Source organism: Bombina bombina, chromosome 1, assembly GCF_027579735.1.
Source record: "Bombina bombina isolate aBomBom1 chromosome 1, aBomBom1.pri, whole genome shotgun sequence".
Taxonomy (NCBI): domain Eukaryota; kingdom Metazoa; phylum Chordata; class Amphibia; order Anura; family Bombinatoridae; genus Bombina; species Bombina bombina.
Genome location: NC_069499.1, coordinates 460,957,540 through 460,980,236, shown reverse-complemented (window position 1 = coordinate 460,980,236; position 22,697 = coordinate 460,957,540). Strand labels below are relative to the sequence as shown.

General features: G+C 38.0%; 1 protein-coding gene across 3 annotated transcripts in view; it reads left to right on the top strand.

The window, feature by feature from the left end:
• GPR155 (G protein-coupled receptor 155) overlaps positions 1-22,697 on the top strand; it is a 240,117-nt gene that overhangs the window by 23,197 nt on the left and 194,223 nt on the right. For all 3 annotated transcript variants that reach the window (XM_053698461.1, XM_053698463.1, XM_053698462.1), the window contains exons 2-5: positions 609-1,128; positions 7,530-7,929; positions 14,296-14,461; positions 19,082-19,237. In XM_053698461.1, coding sequence (XP_053554436.1) covers positions 645-1,128; positions 7,530-7,929; positions 14,296-14,461; positions 19,082-19,237 — 1,206 coding nt within the window. In that variant the 5' untranslated portion in view covers positions 609-644. The remainder of the gene's footprint in view (positions 1-608; positions 1,129-7,529; positions 7,930-14,295; positions 14,462-19,081; positions 19,238-22,697) is intronic.

The following is a 22,697-nucleotide window of genomic DNA, read 5'->3' as shown; positions in this document are numbered from 1 at the left end:
AGACAAGATGGATGCCAAAGACAAAATGGCAGTTAAGAACAAGATGGCGCTTTTCATGCTAACAATAATTCCTAACAATATACATATACAAGTCTGTGATTTGCATATAGGTGGGATGCAATTAGTGTTATTTATAAAACTAAAGCAGTTAATCAAAAGGATACAGATTCTGGGGCATTAATTAAACTGGATCTTTAATTTTATATTTTTGTGTGTAATGTAAATGGCGAGACAGTCATTTCTTCTTTTGAGTTTAATTATAAACTTTAATTCATATTACCTAAAAATAATATAACCTTTGCGGAGGGTTAAACACACCGTAATATATGGTAGATTATCTTACAATTTCTTTCTCTATCGAATTAGAACATGTCATCTTATGGCAATTATGGCCCTTTAATTTGTTTTAAAAACGTTAAGACTTGACTGATATGTTATTCTTTAGCAGCACAATAGAAATGTCTTGTCATTTTCAAGACCAGAGAAGCAATACATTTTTTTTTTTTTTTTTTTACTTTGTATACCTAGCAGATTTCAGTATTCTATTTGAATTGTGTTTATATTTCTCTGTGTGATGGGGAAGTTACATTTTCATTTCTTTTTACTAGGTAATGGTGCACTTTTGTTCAACTGGAAACTATTAAATGCATAGAGGTGGAAGGAACGTGGACCAGGCTACAGGATTAGTCATGAAGAACCTTTCCTCTGCTTTCAATATGACCCTAGCATTTTCAGACTCTGGAGATATTTCCAATACTACAAGTGGGCCTCCTTCAATGTCAATAAATAGACTTTTTCCTGCCCTTCTTGAATGCTTTGGGATTATTCTCTGTGGATACATTGCTGGAAGAGCAAATGTTATCACTGCAACTCAAGCCAAAGGTTTAGGCAACTATGTTTCTAGATTTGCACTGCCTGCATTATTGTTCAAGAATATGGTGGTCCTGGACTTTTCCAACGTGAACTGGTCATTCCTGTATAGCATCCTTATTGCCAAAGCTTCAGTTTTTGTCATAGTGTGTGTGTTAACTTTGCTAGTAGCCAATCCCCAGAATCGATTCAGCAAAGCAGGACTGTTCCCTATATTTGCCACACAAAGCAATGATTTTGCATTAGGATATCCAATAGGTAAGTGGCCATTTTATAGCTGTTTAAAATGAGATGGTAAAATGTTTTATAAAAAAAAGCTGAAATTATTTCAAGTTTTTGTAGCCATGGGCCCCAGTTTAATTATTTTAGTTTTTCTCATTTGCACAAACACATGAAAGTCTTACACAGAAAATACAAGTTATACTTAGGAGAGCCATGTGCCTATTGGAGTAGGTAGAAAGTTCCCAGAAGTTTTTGGAACTCAGTAATTACTGTAGTTATTTATGAAATGGCAACAATAAGCTCTCTAACATGTTTGTAGGCCTGAAAATCTTAGAGACCAACTTGCAGCTGATCATAGGGGTAGGACCCTATGGCTGTAATTCCAGTGATCCAGGAAACTCCAAATAATTTGTGATACAGAGTGTAAAGAATAACCTCCAGAGCTTAAAACAGTGTTCTCTGTGCAAACCCTTCTAGAATTAAACAATATCGCCTAGATTTAGAGTTCTGCGTTTGCCGTCCAAACCAGCGCTAGGGGGTCCTAACGCTGGTTTTTACCGCCCGCTGGTATTTAGAGTCAGTCAGGAAAGGGTCTAACGCTCACTTTCCAGCCGCGACTTTTCCATACCGCAGATCCCCCTACACCAATTGCGTATCCTATCTTTTCAATGGGATCTTTCTAACGCCGGTATTTAGAGTCTTGGCTGAAGTGAGCGTTAGAAATCTAACGACAAGACTCCAGCCGCAGAGAAAAGTCAGGATTTAAGAGCTTTCTGGGCTAACGCCGGTTCATAAAGCTCTTAACTACTGTACTCTAAAGTACACTAACACCCATAATCTACCTATGTACCCCTAAACCGAGGCCCCCCCACATCGCCGCCACTCTAATAATTTTTTTTAACCCCTAATCTGCCGACCGCACACCGCCGCAACCTACATTATCCCTATGTACCCCTAATCTGCTGCCCCTAACACCGCCGACCCCTACATAATATTTATTAACCCCTAATCTGCCCCCCCCAACATCGCCGCTACCTACCTACAATTATTAACCCCTAATCTACCGACCAGACCTCACTGCTACTATAATAAAGTTATTAACCCCTAATCCGCCTCACTCCCGCCTCAAAAACCCTATAATAAATAGTATTAACCCCTAATCTGCCCTCCCTAACATCGCTGACACCTAACTTCAAGTATTAACCCCTAATCTGCCGACCGGACCTCACCGCTACTCTAATAAATGTATTAACCCCTAAAGCTAAGTCTAACCCTAACACTAACACCCCCCTAAGTTAAATATAATTTTTATCTAACGAAATAAAATAAATCTTATTAAATAAATTATTCATATTTAAAGCTAAATACTTACCTGTAAAATAAACCCTAATATAGCTACAATATAATGAATAATTATATTGTAGCTATTTTAGGATTAATATTTCTTTTACAGGCAACTTTGTATTTATTTTAACCAGGTACAATAGCTATTAAATAGTTAATAACTATTCAATAGCTACCTAGTTAAAATAATTACAAAATTACCTGTAAAATAAATCCTAACCTAAGTTACAATTAAACCTAACACTACACTATCATTAAATTAATTAAATACAAATACCTACAAATAAATACAAATAAATACACTAACTAAAGTACAAAAAATAAAAAAATAATTTACAAACATTATAAAAATATTACAACAATTTTAAGCTAATTACACCTACTCTAAGCCCCCTAATAAAATAACAAAGCCCCCCAAAATAAAAAAATGCCCTACCCTATTCAAAAATAAAAATTGAAAAGCTCTTTTACCTTACCAGCCCTTAAAAGGGCTTTTTGCGGGGCATGCCCCAAAGAATTCTGCTCTTTTGCCTGTAAAAAAAAACCATACAATACCCCCCCAACATTACAACCCACCACCCACATACCCCTAATCTAACCCAAACCCCCCTTAAATAAACCTAACACTAAGCCCCTGAAGATCTTCCTACCTTGTCTTCACCATGCCAGGTATCACAGATCCGTCCAGAAGATGGTCCGAAGTCTTCCTCCTATCCGGGCGATGTCTTCATCCAAGCGGGGGCTGAAGAGGTCCATCATCGAGCTGAAGAGGTCCATCATCCGGCTGAAGTCTTCATCCAAGCGGGGGCTGAAGAGGTCCATCATCCGGCTGAAGTCTTCTATCAAGCGGCATCTTCAATCTTCTTTCTTCCGGCTCCATCTTCATCCTGCCGACGCGGAACATCCATCCTGGCCAACGACTTCCCGACGAATGACGGTTCCTTTAAGGGACGTCATCCAAGATGGCGTCCCTCGAATTCCGATTGGCTGATAGGATTCTATCAGCCAATCGAAATTAAGATTGAACTTGAATCTATCATAATTTTCCTACCTTAATTCCGATTGGCTGATAGAATCCTATCAGCCAATCGGAATTCGAGGGACGCCATCTTGGATGACGTCCCTTAAAGGAACCGTCATTCGTCGGAAGTCGTCGGCCAGGATGGATGTTCCGCGTCGGCGGGATGAAGATGGAGCCGGAAGAAAGAAGATTGAAGATGCCGCTTGATAGAAGACTTCAGCCGGATGATGGACCTCTTCAGCCCCCGCTTGGATGAAGACTTCAGCCGGATGATGGACCTCTTCAGCCCGATGATGGACCTCTTCAGCCCCCGCTTGGATGAAGACATCGCCCGGATAGGAGGAAGACTTCGGACCATCTTCTGGACGGATCAGTGATACCCGGCGTGGTGAAGATAAGGTAGGAAGATCTTCAGGGGCTTAGTGTTAGGTTTATTTAAGGGGGGTTTGGGTTAGATTAGGGGTATGTGGGTGGTGGGTTGTAATGTTGGGGGGGGTATTGTATGTTTTTTTTTACAGGCAAAAGAGCAGAATTCTTTGGGGCATGCCCCGCAAAAAGCCCTTTTAAGGGCTGGTAAGGTAAAAGAGCTTTTCAATTTTTATTTTAGAATAGGGTAGGGCATTTTTTTATTTTGGGGGGCTTTGTTATTTTATTAGGGGGCTTAGAGTAGGTGTAATTAGCTTAAAATTGTTGTAATATTTTTATAATGTTTGTAAATTATTTTTTTATTTTTTGTAACTTAGTTCTTTTTTTATTTTATGTACTTTAGTTAGTTTATTTAATTGTATTTATTTGTAGGTATTTGTATGTAATTAATTTATTGCTAGTGTAGTGTTAGGTTTAATTGTAACTTAGGTTAGGATTTATTTTACAGGTAATTTTGTATTTATTTTAACTAGGTAGCTATTAAATAGTTATTAACTATTTAATAGCTATTGTACCTGGTTAAAATAAATACAAAGTTGCCTGTAAAATAAATATTAATCCTAAAATAGCTACAATATAATTATTATTTATATAGTAGCTATATTAGGGTTTATTTTACAGGTAAGTATTTAGCTTTAAATAGGAATACTTTAGTTAATAAGATTTATTTTATTTCGTTAGATAAAAATTATATTTAACTTAGGGGGGTGTTAGGGTTAGACTTAGCTTTAGGGGTTAATACATTTATTAGAGTAGCGGCGAGGTCCGGTCGGCAGATTAGGGGTTAATACTTGAAGTTAGGTGTCGGCGATGTTAGGGAGGGCAGATTAGGGGTTAATACTATTTATTATAGGGTTTTTGAGGCGGGAGTGAGGTGGATTAGGGGTTAATAACTTTATTATAGTTGCGGTGAGGTCCGGTCGGCAGATTAGGGGTTAATAAGTGTAGGTAGGTAGCGGCGACGTTGGGGGGGCAGATTAGGGGGTAATAAATATAATATAGGGGTCGGCGGTGTTAGGGGCAGCAGATTAGGGGTACATAGGGATAACGTAGGTTGCGGCGGTGTACGGAGCGGCAGATTAGGGGTTAATAATAAAATGCAGGGGTCAGCGATAGCGGGGGCGGCAGATTAGTGGTTAATAAGTGTAAGGTTAGGGGTGTTTAGACTCGGGGTTCATGTTAGGGTGTTAGGTGCAGACTTAGGAAGTGTTTCCCTATAGGAAACAATGGGGCTGCGTTAGGAGCTGAACGCTGCTTTTTTGCAGGTGTTAGGTTTTTTTCAGCTCAAACGGCCCCATTGTTTCCTATGGGGGAATTGTGCACGAGCACGTTTTTTAAGCTGGCCGCGTCCGTAAGCACCGCTGGTATTTAGAGTTGCAGTGGCGGTAAATATGCCTGTACGCTCCCTTTTTGGAGCCTAACGCAGCCCTTCTGTGAACTCTAAATACCAGCGGTATTTAAAAGGTGCGGGGGAAAAAAAACACGCGTAGCTAACGCACCCCTTTGGCCGCAGAACTCTAAATCTAGCCGTATGTTTTTAAATGTCCTGCTTCTCTGCATGATTTTAGAAACTCTCCTGAGAGATGCACTTGGCAGATTACTGTTACAAAACTCAGTTTGGATAAGATGGCTAATCAGACAGTGGCTGAATTACCCTGGACCTGTGACAGACTGACAGTTTCTTTAACACTGTCAAAACAAGGATATTGTCCAGATAATGAGTCCCTGAGATCCTCTGGAGTTAGATTTTGCTATAGAAGTGACAAGACATGGTTATGTAATGCAGGTACACAGGACATATGTATGTATTTGTGCAAAATAAACATCAGTTTTCACAAATGCATTCACAGGGATTATGGTTGCGTATATTAACCATTTCCCATAAATGCCCATAACAAGAAGCACAACCTCCTCTGCAGGCAGAAAATGTGGCAGGTCTAGACTTAAAGTAAACCTTTGGGCACAGGAAGGGCAGAATCCAATGAAGACATTTTAGCTGGGACAACAAAGTACATTTAAGAGCATGGTAACAGATCAATAAATCCATGTAACTTAAAGGGACAGTAAAGTCAAAATTAAACTTTCATGATTTTGATAGCGCATGCAATTTTAATATTATTTTCTAATTTGCTTTTTTCTCCTGGTATCCGTTGTTAAAAACATACCTAGGTAGGCTTAGGAGCAGCAGTGCACTACTGGGAGCTAGCTGTTAAATGATAGCTGCACATATATGTCTTTTTCATTTGTCTCACCAGATGTTTTCAGCTAACTCCCAGAATTGCATTGTTGCTCCTTCAACAGAGGATATTAAAGGGACATTCCAGCCAAAATTGGAATTCACATTGATACATTTCAGTTTTAAATAGAAGCATTTTTGTAATATACATGTATTAGCAACAATGCTTCTAATAAAATCTATAGTGCACTGTGTATTTTAAAGACCGCACTTGCTCAGAGAGCCTAATGTGCTTGTATAATCTAGTAATGACTCAGTTTGTTAATTGCGGACATGAGGGAGGAGTTTGCATATAGAAAGCAAGCCAACCTCGGGCAGCTGTAGTGAACTTCAAGGGTGCCCAGTCTATACAGCAGTAGGAAACCATATTGAGAAAAATCACAATCTTTCTTGCGTACAAAATAACTACTGTAGAGGTACAGCCCACTTTGTAATACAAATAAGAAGACACAGAACTGAAGCTGTAAATAAAGGTATACACTACGTGGCCTTTATGTAGTCTTTTGAATTGTATTAGATGCCCATCACTGGTCTGTTTTCTTCCAATGGCACAAAGCAGCACACCCACCAATCAAAAAACAATTCACATTTTTTTTCTATACGTCACCTTTCGGATACATATTAAAAATGTAATGAGGTGTTTGTCATTAGATACATCTAGATTTTATTGCACTTATTGCTGTGAATACTCTAGATATTGTTTGTTAGTATTCTATAGGCATACTCGTGTTACTAATGCAAACCCTTGACTGAAAAAGGGACAGATATTCTGACATATTACTATAACTGATTTCCTGAATATTGTTCTTTATTGCTCATTAATTTGTCTCTTTTGAGGTGTCTGAGGATTAGAAATACTTAAAGGGACAGTCAACACCAAAAAATGTTGTTGTTTAAAAAGATAGATAATCCCTTTATTACCCATTTCCTAGTTTTGCATAACCAATACAGTTATAATAATACACTTTTTACCTTTGTGATAACCTTGTATCTAAGCCTTTTCAAACTGCTGCTTTATTTCAGTTCTTTTGACAGTATTTCATTTTAGCCAATCAGTGCTGACTCCTGGGTAACTCCAAGTGCGGGAGCTCAATGTTATCTATATGACACACACAAACTAACGCCCTCTAGTGGTGAAAAACTGTCAAAATGCATTTAGATAAGAGGCGGCCTTCATGGTCTAAGAAATTAGCATATGAGCCTACCTAGGTTTAGCTTTCAACTAAGAATACCAATTAACAAAGCTAAATTGGTGATAGAAGTAAATTGGAAAGTTGTTTCAAATGACATGCCCTATCTGAATAATAAAAGTTTATTTTGGACTTGACTGTCCCTTTTAATTCAAAATTGTCCTATAAATATATAATACAATTGTCATGATGTGTGGTTTTTTTTTTAAATATCTTTTAGTTGAAGCTTTGTACCAAACTTCAGATCCTAATTATCTTCAGTACATCTATTTGGTGGCTCCTGTTTCTCTCATGATGCTGAATCCTGTGGGTTTTGCGCTCTGTGAAATACAGAAATGGAAAGACAATCCAAACCCTTCTTACAGCAAAATCAAGATCATAGGATATGCTCTGTTCCATGTCTTCCAAAATCCAATTGTATTTATGGTATTTATAGGCATTGCCTTTAACTTTGCACTTAAACAAAAGATTCCAGTTTACTTTGAGAACTTCCTGGATGGCCTGGCCAGCTCTTTCTCGGGCGCAGCTCTATTCTATCTTGGCCTTACTATGGTTGGTCAAACAGGGAAACTTAAGAAGTCTTCATTTGTCGCATTGCTGCTACTAATCACTGCAAAACTGTAAGTATAATGTGATCTTTTTGGATATAGCACTGACTTTTTATAGCGCTGTAAAACGTTTAAGCTATCTTTACAATGTGATAAACTCATAGTAGCAAAGTGTTCTTAACTTTTTTTTTCTGTTAATCTTTTGCAACACTCAGCAAATTCCTTTAAACTCTCAATGACTTGACACACTATGTGTTACTGTGGCTGTTAACACAGTTTGAATTCCAACAGTAGTTACAGTTAAGCTGATATGTGATTTATGAGGATTATGGAAAATTAAGTTTGCATTTTTTTGGGGAAAGTATAAAAAAATATTTTAGACCATACTTTAAAAAATGATGCCTAAGTGTGTGTGTATGTGTGTGTATATATATATATATATATATATATATATATATATATATATATATATATATATAAATATAAATATAAAAGTCCAAATTTAAACATTTATAAGGCAGGCAGTGCATAACATTTTAAGAAAGTTTTCAATTTACTTCTGTTATCAATTGCACTTTGTTCTTTTGTGAACCTTTGTTGAAAAGCATACCTAGGTAGACGCAGCAGCAATTCACTACTGGTGATTAGTGGCTACACACACATGCCTCTTGTCTTTGGCTCACCAGATTTGTTCAGCTAGCTACTGGTAGTGCATTTCTGCTCTGGAGCTTACTTTAATTATGTGTTTAACCCATTTGTACGGCAACTTTGTATTTATTTTAACTAGGTAGTTAGTAAATAGTTAATAACTATTTACTAACTAGTCTACCTAGTTAAAATAAATACAAACTTAGCTGTAAAATAAAAATAAAACCTAAGATAGCTACAATATAACAGTTATATTGTAGCTAGCTTAGGGTTTATTTTACAGGTAAGTATTTAGTCTTAAATAGGTATTATTTAGGTAATAATAGTAATTTTATTTAGATTTATTTAAATTATATTAAAGTTAGGAGTGTTAGGGTTAGACTAAGGGTTAGGTTTAGGGGTTAATATATTTATTTAGTGTTAGTGATGTGGGTTAGGGGTTAATAACTTTAGTATAGTGGCGACGACGGGGGCGGCAGATTAGGGGTTAATAAGTGTAATATAGGTGTTGGCGATGTCAGGGGCGGCAGATTAGGGGTTAATAAGTGTAAAATAGGTGTCTGCGATGTCAGGGGCGGCAGATTAGGGGTTAATAAGTGTAAAATAGGTGTCTGCGATGTCAGGGGCGGCAGATTAGGGGTTAATAAGTGTAATGTAGGTGTTGGCGATGTCAGGGGCGGCAGATTAGGGGTGTTTAAACTCAGGGTTTATGTTAGGGGGTTTAAACATTTTCTTTCCCCATAGGAATCAATGGGCTGCGTTACGGAGATTTACGCTCCGTCATTGCAGGTGTTAGGCTTTTTTTTAGCCGGCTTTCCCCATTGATGTCTATGGGGAAATTGTGCACGAGCACGTCAAAGCAGCTTAAAGCAGCGCTGGTATTTGTGTGCGGTATGGAGCTCAACGCTGCCATATTGCCCACAAATGCTCTTTTTTTTTTTGCAAACCTGTAATAGCAGCGCTATTAAAGGTGAGCAGTGGAAATAACTTGCAATTTAGTAGCGAGCCAGCCATAACGCAAAACTCTGGCTGTTATTATGTGGATCTTATTTTAAATATAAGAAAAAATGAATTTATTTATTTTTTATACGATTATTCGATAATTCGAAAAAATAATCGGCTGATTAATCGATTATGAAAATAATCGTTTGTTGCAGCCCTAAAACTAATCAAATTAGGTTACAGCAAATATTCCACTTAAATGGTGAATTAAGTTCCAGTTAATTTAATGCTTTCATTCTGTGTAGCTTTATCGGATCTTTTAAATTTCCTATAACTTTAATCCACTTCTCTGTGTATATGTGAGTATGCGCGAGTTATAGATTTTAAATAAACTTGTTAAGCCCTATGTGGCTTTAAACAATGTTTACAGTTAAAGGGACACTAAAGTAAAAATTAAACTTTCATGATTCAGATACAGCATGCAACTTTCTAATTTACTCCTATTAGCAATTTTTCTTTGTCCTCTTGGTATCTTTATTTGAAAAAGCAAGCATGTAAGCTTAGCAGCCGGCCCATTTTTGGTTCAGAACCTGGGTTGCGCTCGCTGATTGGTGGCTAAATGTAGCCAACAATCAGCAAGCGCTAGCCAGAGTTCTGAACCAAAAATGGGCCGGATCCTAAACTTACATTCCTAGTTATTCAAATAGAGATACCAAGAGAACTTGATGATAATAGGAGTAAATTAGAAAGTTGCCTAAAATTGCATTCTCTACCTGAAACCTGAATCGTGAAAGAGAAAAAATATTGGGTTTAATATCCCCTTTAAAAATTGCTTTAAAAAACACTATTATATTAATTAGCAGATACTGGTTGTAAAACTGATGTTTGCTGCTAAGCAAGGCCCTTAAATTATCCTTTCTGAGCTCTCTGAATCGAAAAGGTTGTTTACTACTCAGAATCCTAAAACTATTATATATATGTATGTATGTATGTATGTATATGTGTATATATATATATATATGTGTGTGTGTGTGTGTATATATATATATATATATATATATATATATATATATATATATATATATATATATATATATATATATATATATATATATATATGTGTGTGTGTGTAAAGCCTAGATAATTGTTTTGCTCGCAGTACTAGGTAATGCAAATAAAAAATTCACATTAGAATTAAGTCTGTAACCTTTGTCAAACAGAGCCGACCTGAGGTAATGGCTGCCTTTGTCTGTTTCTCTGATTTCTGACTGTTTCTAGTTTGCAGAAAGGTTTATAGTGGCCTGACTTTTTTTTTTTTTGTGTGATTCCGAAAGTATGCAATAAAAAAAAAAAAAAGATCCCGTGTACTTTTATCAAATTTTACTTCTTTCTTTTACTTACTTTTTTAAAACATGTCCCCTTCCAGATGATTAGCTTTCTAGCCAAACCTTGAATTTCCGGCCTCCTAAACAATCTGTCATTCCTCATTTTGTCCTGGTGTAAAACTAATAGGAACATATGTACCCTACCTTGAGTTTGCTTATCATTATTATTTTGTAAAGGGCCGTGTTCCCTAGAGAGCTTACAATGTATGTGGTAGTTGTTAACAGAGGGTAAGAGAGTAGCTTGGTGCGTGCTGATTGTAGGTCAAGGTCAGATGTGTAGTAAAATGTATGAGGTCAGCTGGCTCTAGATGTGGTTAGACGCATGGGCATATACACTGGACAAAATAGTAAAGTAAAATAGGTGACACTGTAAAAGGCTGTGTGATGGCTCATCAAGTAATAAAGACAACAGTGCTCCTGGGGCCCCTGAAACATTTCATCTGAAGATTTGCGTAAAGTAGCAGTGTGTGCTCTCATTACACATTTACATAATTGTACAAATTGGATGTACGCACCTCTGCTCGGGTTAGGTCTTGGAATAGAATTTCTTCTTTCTGTATTTGATGCCAAATAAAATGTTTTTCTGTTTGTGCAGCATTATTATTGTTTTATGCCTGATTCCCCCCGCTGTCCCCACTCTTAGATTTTATTATTGAGCGCTATTAGGCTGAGCCAAGATAACTGTGAATTAAATAATACCAAAACGTTCATATTTTGTCTCACGCCCCTACATAGCACTCCCCAAGCTACCTTTCCATTTTTGCTGTCACTGATGTAAAAGGAAGTTAGCGGCAGGAAGAGGAGGAGTTTATTCCCACCTGGCGGATTATCATTTTCTCTCTGTCCCCTGTTTAATGGTAGTCTTTTGTTGTTTAGTGCTGCATGGGGACCTAAGCCAAGATATGGAAATTTCAGTCACCAATGTGTTTTTAAATTTAGGAGATTAGATAACAAAAATATACAGGCCAGACAGGATGTTCGCATATAAATGTATGTAGAATAATAAAAATAATAAGTCCCACAAGAAAACTTTTTTTTTTTAAAATATATCTTTAATATGGTCAAATTAATTTTATGTTGGGTCACTCAAATATGTTTATAAAGAAGGTTGTGTGTTGCTCTTTAAAGGGACATAAACCTAGGCTTACCATAATTTTTAGAGGTGAAACTGGGACCATCTGGTGTGGTGCCGGTGGGGGTGTGGTCAAGGGGGCGTGGCTATTACCGGTCCTTTTAAAGTAGTAGCTTTTATATGCGTAATTTTTTGTGGATACTCTACCCTTCCTCAGTCAAACAAGTGAATCACACAGTTTAAATAGACCATAACATCACCCCCTAGTGAAAAAGGCACCAATACGTTGTCAAGGCAACCCATACACAACATGAGCAAATAAATCATTCATCTAAATCTCAGATTCTAAATAATGCCAAACATCAAGCATAATTATCAATTTCATAAAATAGTGAAAAGCGTATACATCACACAATTTAATATCTGCAGTGTAATATGTGTTTTATGTGTCTAATTAAGGAACAGAGCCAAATACTGATAAGGCATAAATACATTGAATGAAAGTAAAAAAGAAACACATACCTGCTAAAGCTGTTTAAGAGGCTACTCTATACCATAATGCAGGAAGATTACAGCCAAAATGCTATTCTGCATGAAGTAAAGCAAGATCCACGCCAATCCTGCCTGTATGCACTTCCTGTTCATACTCATATGATTCCCCTAAAGGTGTATCACCGGTGATGTCACCAGGGGTCGAAGGGGGGTGTTAAATTCTTAGAAAAATAAACCAAGTAGCCCTACAAAATTAAAAAAACCCTATGCTGCTCACTCAGCCGGTATTACTAAATGTAAACTTTAAAGGACACAGACTCTAAGCTAATCAGGGCTGTATGTAACAAAGTACCAGCATCCAACTATGCTGGAGAGTCATAGTCCAGTCATTTTGAATAATGTATCCGGGTTTCAGGCGGTCTTAAACCCGGATACATGATTTGAAACCCAGAGGTGGCAACCCTACTGGGACAGAATGAACAACTGGGTGGGACACTGGGACAGTGCCTCTAAACAGGGACAATCCCAGTAAAAGTGGGACTTCTGGTAAGCCTACTAAACCCCAATGTGTCTTTTATGATTCAGATAGAGCATACAAATTTAGCTGTGCAATTTATTTCTATTCTCAAATTTGCTTCATTTTCTTGGTATTCTTTGAGGAAGTAGCAGCAGTGCACTACTGGGAGCAAGCAACACATCAGGTGAGCCAATGACAAGAGGCAAATAAGTGCAGCCACAAATAAGCAGCTAGCTCCTAGTAATGCATTGCTGATCCTGAGCCTACCTAGATATGCTTTTCAACAAAGTATACCAAGTGAATATAGCAAGTTAGATAGAAGTAATTTGGAAATGTGTTTTAAAATTGCATGTTTTTCCAGAATAATGAAATAAGAAATTGGGTTTTATGTCCATTTTAAAGACAATCAACATCTTTTAAATTTTTATTTAAAATGTATGTTTAGTTATACATAATGGAACAACTTTCCAATATATTATTGTTATTTATCTTGCCCCCTTTCAAGTCATTTAGCTCTGAAATTTTGAGAGATTTCTAATTGTCAGAACTTGAATTGCACATTGCTGACTTCTCAATGCTAACTCTGCTACATATGTGTCCCTAATTTGGCTTATTCGATAAGAACGCCAAAACAATACATTTTATACTACCTTTATGACAGTGGCTAACCTTGTTGTCTGTGTTCTGTTACCAGTCAACACAGTAGATTTGCATAATCAACAAATGCAAGATAACAAGACAATGCAATAGCACTTATTTTGAACTTCAAATGAGTAGTAGATTTTTTTTTTTTCTGACAATTTTAAAAGTTATGTTTTTTCCACTCCCCCTGTACCATGTGACAGCCATCAGCCAATCACAAATGCATACACGTACCATGTGACAGCCATCATCCAATCACAAATGCATACACATACCATGTGACAGCCATCAGCCATTCACAAACGCATACACACTTATTCTTGCACATGCTCAGTAGGAGCTGTTGACTCAAAAAGTTTAAATATAAAAAGACTGTGCACATTTAGTTAATGGAAGTAAATTGGAAAGTTGTTTAAATGGCTCCTCTAATAAGACAAATGCTGGGTGTAGGGTGGCTATTTTTTAAAACTTTAAGACGTTTCTGTTGTGTTGCTAAAGAACACCATATTAGCAATGTATTTGTAAAACAAGGTGCTTACTGTCTCTTTAAGGCAACATGTATCAAAGTAGTGAGATCTAATATTTGGCATGGTGTGTGCTCAAATTAAGTTTGTGCTTTGTTGTAAAAAACAAAAACAATACATTAATCTCTCCAAATTCTGTTGGCTCTGTACAGCTTAGTTACAGTAATTTACAGCAAATTGTTCTACACATTTTGGTTTCTTTTTGTCTTGTTTCAGACTAGTAATGCCACTTATCTGCAGAGAAATGGTGGAACTGCTGGACAAGAGCAGTATTGATGTTAACCACACCAGATTATCTAACTATGCATTTCTATACGGAGTCTTCCCAGTAGCCCCTGGAGTTGCTATCTTTGCAAACCAGTTCAACATGGAAGTAGAGATTGTAAGTGTTCTGAAAACTCAAGTGACAATTGAATTAGTAACTTACACGTTACATAAAGCATTCAGTATAACAAAATTGTCAGTTCATGTGTTACAGAGAGATGCTGTACAACATGTTACATTCTTCTACACAATCTCAAACCATGTAAGAGTCAGACAAGATAACATAGGTATAAATAAATATTTGCAATACAATTTTTCATCTGTAATTGAAGACAGATTAGTCTTATTGTAATTATCTGCCTGTAGATAATGGTGCAAATAACCTTAAAGGGACATTAAACACTTTGAGATTGTAATATAAAATGATAAATCTATATATATATATATATATATATATATATATATATATATATATATATATATATATATATATATATAAAAGATATACCTTCATTATTTATTTTGTCCTATTTTCCTGCAATTCCATTCTGAAATCGGGAGCTTTTCAGCTCCTGTTAGAAATGGAAGTGCAGAACACTTATATTCCACACAGCCATTGACTGCAAACTCTATAACTGTTCATAATTGGCCACAGCCTAAGTCACAACATGGCAGCTCCCATTGTTCTATAGACACTAAAACTTTGCACTTATTTTGTCAATAATTAAACAGCTAATGAAACTTTAAAAAATACATCATCATGTAATTCTCAGACTAATCTATTTATTTATTTATTTATTTATTTTCTTCTACAAGATATGACGAGTCCACGGATTTCATCCTTTATCCTCCTGCTAACAGGAAGTGGCAAAGAGCACCACAGCAGAGCTGTATATATAGCTCCTCCCTTCCCTCCAACCCCAGTCATTCTCTTTGCTGTGTTAGTAATAGAAAGAGGTAAAGTGAGGTGTTAGTTTAGATTCTTCAATCAAGAAGCTTTTTTATTTTAAAATGGTGCCTGAGAGTACTATTTTTCTCAGGGGGAAATCGTCAGTCTATTGCTTCCCAAGAGGAGTGGAGACATATTATTTTCTGCCCTTCTGTTGATGATCTTAGCAAACCTTAACTAAGATCCATGATGGTTCCCACAGCGCAGTGGAAGGTAGTGTAAGAAAATCTTCAGTGTGGAGAACGGTGTCTTGCTACAAGCAGCATTGAGGTATGTTCAGTATTTTGTTTTCTGGGGAGACTTGATGCATCAGAACAGGCTGACATTGTCCCCTATATGGGGAAGGGTAAGCAGTATGCACTAAGGAAAAAGATATGGTGTACCTGAAATCCCTTTATTTTATTTATTTTGTTTGCCAAAAGTATGTAAAGACCTTTGTGGCTTATCTTGGGCTGGACGCTGGGAGACTTTAGGGTGTTTAATTTTATTGCTGGATGTAGGACTCAGTGTTACGGTTTTGTCGGCATTAGAGGGCACATGGCATATTTTTTTTATTTCAACATGCATGTTGTTTGTACTGCGACCCATGCGGGTCTTAGTCAGTGATAAATCTGGACCAGGAGACCAGAGACTCTCTTCTTTGGTGGTTGTCGCCCTATCATCTGTCCCAAGGGACGTGTTTCCACAGACCCTCGTGGGTGATAGTGACAACGGACGGCAGTCTACTAGGCTGGGGTGCAGTCTGGAATTCCCTGAAGGCTCAGGGTGTATGGACTCAGGTGGAGTCTCTACTTCCAATCAATATTCTGGAATTGAGAGCAATATTCAATGCGCTTCAGGCCACAATTATCAGATTCCAGTCGGACAACATCACAACTGTGGCTTACATCAATCATCAGGGAGGAATGAGGAGTTCCTTAGCGATGGCAGAAGTATCCAAGATAATTCGATGGGCGGAGGCCCACTCTTGTTATCTGTCAGCAATCTACATCCCAGGAGTGGACAACTGGGAAGCGGACATTTTAAGCCGACAGGCTTTTCATCTGGGGAAGTGGGAACTCCATCTGGAGGTATTTGCCTCACTGATTCTCCGATGGGGCAGACCAGAATTGGATCTGATGGCGTCTCGACAGAATGCCAAGCTCCCAAGATACGGATCCAGGTCGAGGGATCCTCAGGCCGAACTGATAGATGCCTTGGCAGTGCCTTGGTTGTTCAACCTAGCTTATGTGTTTCCACCGTTTACTCTCCTTCCCCGGGTGCTTGGTCGGATCAAACAGGAGAGAGCTTCAGTAATTCTAATCGCGCCTGCGTGGCCACGCAGGACTTGGTATGCAGATCTAGTGGACATGTCCTCTCTGTCTCCGTGGAAACTTCCAGTGAGACAGGACCTTCTCATTCAAGGTCCTTTCCAACATCCAAATCTAATTTCTCTGCAGCTGACTGCTTGGAGATTGAACGCTTGATTTTATCTAAGCGGGGATTCTCTGATTCGGTCATCGATACTTTGATCCAGGCACGTAAGCCTGTCACTAGAAAGATCTATCATAAGATATGACGTAAATATCTTTTTTGGTGTGAATCCAAGGGCTACTCATGGAGTAAAGTTAGGATTCTCAGGAATCTGTCCTTTCTCCAAGAAGGATTGGAGAAAGGGTTATCAGAGAGTTCCTTAAAGGGACAAATTTCTGCTTTGTCAATTTTGCTACACAAACGTTTGGCAGATGTTCCAGACGTTCAGTCTTTTTGTCAGGCTCTAACCAGAATTAAGCCTGTGTTTAGACAAATTGCTCCACCCTGGAGTTTGAATTTAGTTTTTAATGTTCTTCAAGGGGTTCCGTTTGAACCCATGCGTTCCATAGATATTAAGTTGTTATCTTGGAAAGTTTTGTTTTTGGTTGCTATTTCTTCTGCTCGTATAGTTTCTGAGCTTTCAGCATTACAATGTGATTCGCCTTATCTTATTTTCCATTTTGATAAGGTGGTTTTACGTACCAAACCTGGTTTCCTTCCTAAGGTTGTTTCTAATAAGAATATTAATCAGGAAATCGTTGTTCCTTCATTATGTCCTAACCCTTCTTCTAAGAAGGAGCGTATGTTGCATAACCTGGATGTGGTCCGTGCCCTGAAGTTTTACTTGCAGGCGACTATGGATTTCCGTCAATCATCTTCATTATTCATTGTTTTTTCTGGAAAGCGGAGGGGTCAGAAAGCTACGGCTACCTCTCTTTCTTTTTGGCTGAAGAGTATCATCCGTCTGGCGTAAGAGACTGCTGGACAGCAGCCTCCTGAAAGAATTACGGCTCATTCTACTAGGGCCGTGGCTTCCTCATGGGAATTTCAAAATGATGCTTCTGTTGAACAGATTTGCAAGGCTGCGACTTGGTCGTCTCTTCACACTTTTTCTAAATTTTACAAATTTGATACTTTTGCTTCTTCTGAGGCTGGTTTTGGGAGAAAGGTTCTTCAAGCAGTGGTGCCTTCCGTTTAGGTTCCTGTCTTGTCCCTCCCTTTCATCCGTGTCCTGTAGCTTTGGTATTGTATCCCACAAGTAAGGATGAAATCCGTGGACTCGTCATATCTTGTAGAAGAAAAGGAAATTTATGCTTACCTGATAAATTTATTTCTTCTACGATATGACGAGTCCACGGCCCACCATGTCATTTTAAGACAGGTTTAGATCATATTATATTTTTTATAAACTTCAGTCACCTCTGCACCTTTGGCTTTTCCTTTCTCTTCCTAACTTCGGTTGAATGACTGGAGGTGGAGGGAAGGGAGGAGCTATATATATATACAGCTCTGCTGTGGTGCTCTTTGCCACTTCCTGTTAGCAGGAGGATAAATCCCACAAGTAATGATGGAAAGCCTTTTATTCGTCATATCGTAGAAGAAATAAATTTATCAGGTAAGCATAAATTTCCTTTTTTATGCATCATTCTATCTAGCATTTGTATAGAGTTTAATGTCCCTTTAAGGAATTCCTATTTATGAAACATAAAGATAACAATTAAACAAAATGGTAGTAAGGCAGGGTGTAATTAGTCAGAACACAAATATGTAAATTGCAAATCAAATGTCAAATCTATGCAGATCAAAATGCTCGTAAACAAGCTAAAGACCCTGACAAATTACATCAATTAGAAAAACATGGAAAATGTTATGTGCTAAACAATCATAGCCTTGTACTTATTTTGCTATTCACATACAAATCAACCATATTGGATTAAACACTATTTAACCTGTACGATCAGGTTTGTGGTTTATTTACTTAACTTTTGCTGTGGCCTTTTCTACATTGGCAAGACCTCCGATACTATCAAAACAAGAATGGCAAGCCATAGGGCCGCAATCGGAACAGCCATAATAGAGCAAAAGAGTGACAGGCCAGTGGCCAGACATTTTGCACACATACACACAATTATATATATATATATATATATATAATATATATATATATATATATATATATATATATTTAAATTTAACACAATAAAAGTTGGATTTGTATTTCACAGCTGCTAGGCCTTGAAAGGACTAACCTAAAGGACTCTAAACCAGGATGGCAGTGCCTAATTTTATGGTGCCAGTAGCTCTCTGTTGTGTGTGTTTGTCAAGCTTTGTAAATCAACTTTGTATATTATTAAAAATATTTCAAATTAACTAAATTGTAATAAAGCTAGTATTTGTACTCTGACATAAATAGTATTTGTTAATTTTCTCCCTTTATTGTTGAAGGTGTTTTATGAAAGAAAGCAGTATCTGATGCTAAATGTTTATTGCTTATAGATAACATCTGGTATGGTTATCAGTACCTTTGTGTCTGCTCCTATCATGTATGTCTCTGCATGGTTACTGACAATCCCATCCATGGATCCAAAGCCTTTGGTGTCAGCTCTACAGAACGTCAGTTTTGATATCAGCATTGTGAGCCTGGTGTCCTTGGTGAGTGTTCTAATCTTTACATTGGAAAACTGAAATTTGGCCCGGCTCTAAACATAGTATGAGCAGTTTTCCCAGCTATACCTCTTGCACTGTTTTTAAATTCATGGGATTTCTAGATATTCACTTTATTTTCTGTATTTTATGGATGCCTCAGTGACATTAAAGTTTTCTTTTGATGCCTCCTAAAAGAAGGTTTAGAGCTGTAGGAGTTGTGACTATCAATGAGTAATCTATACTTCTTTATTAATCTTATATAACTGTTTTTATAATAATGTGATATTTAAATGTACAGTCTACTCCAATATTTTTGTTTTAAAAGATAGATAATCCCTTTATTACCCATTCCCCAGTTTTGCATAAACAACAATCAAAGGATGTAAAGCTCATGTGAAATGTTCTAAAGGGTTAGGATGCATGTTTGAAGTTAGTCTTACAAAGAGGCGTTTTAGTACACTACACTGTGTGATGTGAGGGTTTTCTGTCAGTAGTGCATTGCTCTATACTGCAGCCTTACCATGTGCAGCCAGGGCTTAATGATTTCCTAGACAGTGTGGAATAACAATTTACAAAAGTAAACTGAAACTCTTTAGTTTCAAAAGAATTGTTAAACTTGTGAATAATGAACACATTTGAGCTGGAGCATTGTATATATATTATTTGTATATAGTGTGTGTGTTATATTGTTTAATAGTTTATTATGTATTTTAACAGTTTGCTTCTATTTTGACATATATTTGTTTCTTTCCAAAGGCAGGGAAAGTCCACGACTATCTTCATTACTGTTGGGAATAGCAACACCTGGCCACCAGGAGGAGGCAAAGACACCCCATCCACTTCTCCTCACACTTCCCCTATCCCCTCAGTCATTCTTTGCCTTTATAGGAGGATGGCAGAGAAAGTGTTTTTTTCCCTTCAAGTGTGGACTGGGGTGTTTGAGTAACCATGTAATCCTCTCAGTGAGATTTGTGGTGAAAGTTGGCTTCTAGATGTCGCAGGGAACAATCTCTGGCCACTATCTAGACTTAAAGGGACAGTCTACACCAGAATATTTATTGTTTTAAAAGATAGATAATCCATTTTTTACCCATCAGTGCGGGCTCCTAGGAACTCCACGTGCGTTAGCACAGTGTTATCTATATGAAACACATGAAATAACGCCCTCTAGCGGTGAAAAACTGTCAAAATGCCCTGAGCTAAGAGGCAGCCTTCAAGGGATTAGAAATTGGCATAAGATCCTCCTAGATTTAGCTTTCAACTAAGAATAGCAACACAACAAAGCAAAATTGGTGATAGAAGTAAACTGGAAAATTGTTTAAAATTACATGCCCTATCTGAATAATGGAAGTTTGTTTTGGACTAGACTGTCCCTTTAAAGCTATCACCTCCTGGGAAATCAGTATTAACATTTTTACACTGTTTTTCCCTTCTCCTCAGGTCCCTGTCAGATGTGTTTGGTGAGACTGTCAGACCTTGAGACGCTGTGCCTGCTTCACAGCTTTGATACTGGAGGGTAAGTCCTATATTTTACTTTTTGGGATTATGCCTAGTGGGCTGCAAATTCTCCTGAGGTTATAGGGACATTAAAGCAATCAGTTCAGTGTGATACTTTTTATTTCTCTTCCAGATCTGGGGACATTTAATACCTTTTATTAAGAAGGTTATTATTTTGAGCAGTTGGTGCTATTTTTATGTGCTGCTTAGCTCCTTGCCAACTGTAGCACGTGTGTAAGGGTTTTTGGCTCATGAGGACGCAGATAAGGGCATTCAAGTTGATGCAGGGCAGTTTTGAAAAATGTCCTACTGGGACCAATATACCGCTACACAGCTAATATTCAGCTTTGCACGGTTTCTCTCTCCTAGCTTGGAGCGGTCTCTGGATTGCGCACCATGTGACAAGGGAGCAGTTTTCTTTTTAATGACACGATCAGTCCACGGATCATCTTAATTACTAATGGGATATTCACCCCCTGGTCAGCAGGAGGCGACAAAGAGCACCACAGCAAAGCTGTTAAATAGCTCCTCCCTTCCTTCCCACTCCAGTCATTCTCTTTGCCTACGTTAGTGCTAGGAAGTGGTAACGTTAGGTGTTAGCAAATGATTCTTCAATAAAGAGTTTATTATTTTTAAAGTAGTACAAGATTGTGCTGCTTTGTTCTGGGGTGTAGCCGTAGTCCATATCAGTCTCTTCAGTAGAGCATTGGTGGCTTTAGAGCAATGGGAACTTGTGGGACATAATTCTCACTGTGCCTCCCATACATTTATGCTGCCCTATTCCTGGAAGTCTGAGTGAAATGACTCAGTCTCTATCTATTGTTGCACAGGTCCATGTGAGGGAGAGGACCTCTCAAACCTGATGATCTGCCTGGCAGGGTTATAAGGTGTAATTGCTGACTTAATTTCTTTTACAAGATATGAAGAGTCCACGGATTTCATCCTTACTTGTGGGATTAAACCTCCTGTTAGCAGGAAGTGGCAAAGAGCACCACAGCAGAGCTGTATATATAGCTCCTCCCTTCCCTCCCACCCCAGTCATTCTCTTTGCCAGTCATTTCGGAAGAGGTAAAGTGAGGTGTTAGTTTAGATTCTTCAATCAAGAAGTTTTTAAAATTTTAAAATGGTGCCAGTGAGTACTATTTTCCTCAGGGAGAAGTCGTCAGTCCATAGCTTCCCAAGAAGAGGGTAGACATTTTATTTTTCTACCCTGATGTTGATGATCTTAGCAAACGTTGCTAAGATCCATGCTGGTTTCCAGAGAGCAGTTGAAGGTAGTGTGAAAGAAACATCTTCAGTGTGGAGAAACGTGTTATGCTACAAGCAGCATTGAGGTATGTTCAGTAATTTGTTTCTGGGGAGACTTGATGCATCAGAACAGGCTGACATTATTCCCTATCTGGGGAGGGGTAAGCAGTATGCACTACATGTAAAGAAATGGTGTACCTGGAATTCCCTTTATGTTGATTGCTAAATATGTCTAAGGACTTCATTTAAGTGTAATCAGTGTGGGCTAAACGCTGGGCTAAGGGCTGGCATTGTCCGATATTTATAACTGTCCTGAGAGAGTGCAGTTTTTCTCATGAGGTTACGCTTTGTAATTGAGCAACATGCTTGTTTTTGCGATGTAAGAGGGGCACATGGCGTTTTTTGTTTTATTTGGGAACCGACATGTTTGTTTTTCTAACTACCCATGTGGGTCTCAGTAAGGCTAGAGTTACGCCCACGGTGGGTGGGGCCTATTTTTGTGCACTCAGTCACGCAGTATCATCCGGATCGGATAGACAGCAAGGTCCTGAACTCCAGTGGGGCCTGAATTGTTTTGACTAATGTAGAGTCTTAGGAGCTTCCGAAGCAGATTCAGAGTGTTCTGGGGGCAGGTAGGCGCCGCAGCAGAGCTGTGGCGAGGTGCAGGGGCCTGAATCGATATAAAGTGTTTATAACTATTAAAATCGAGTTAAATTGATAT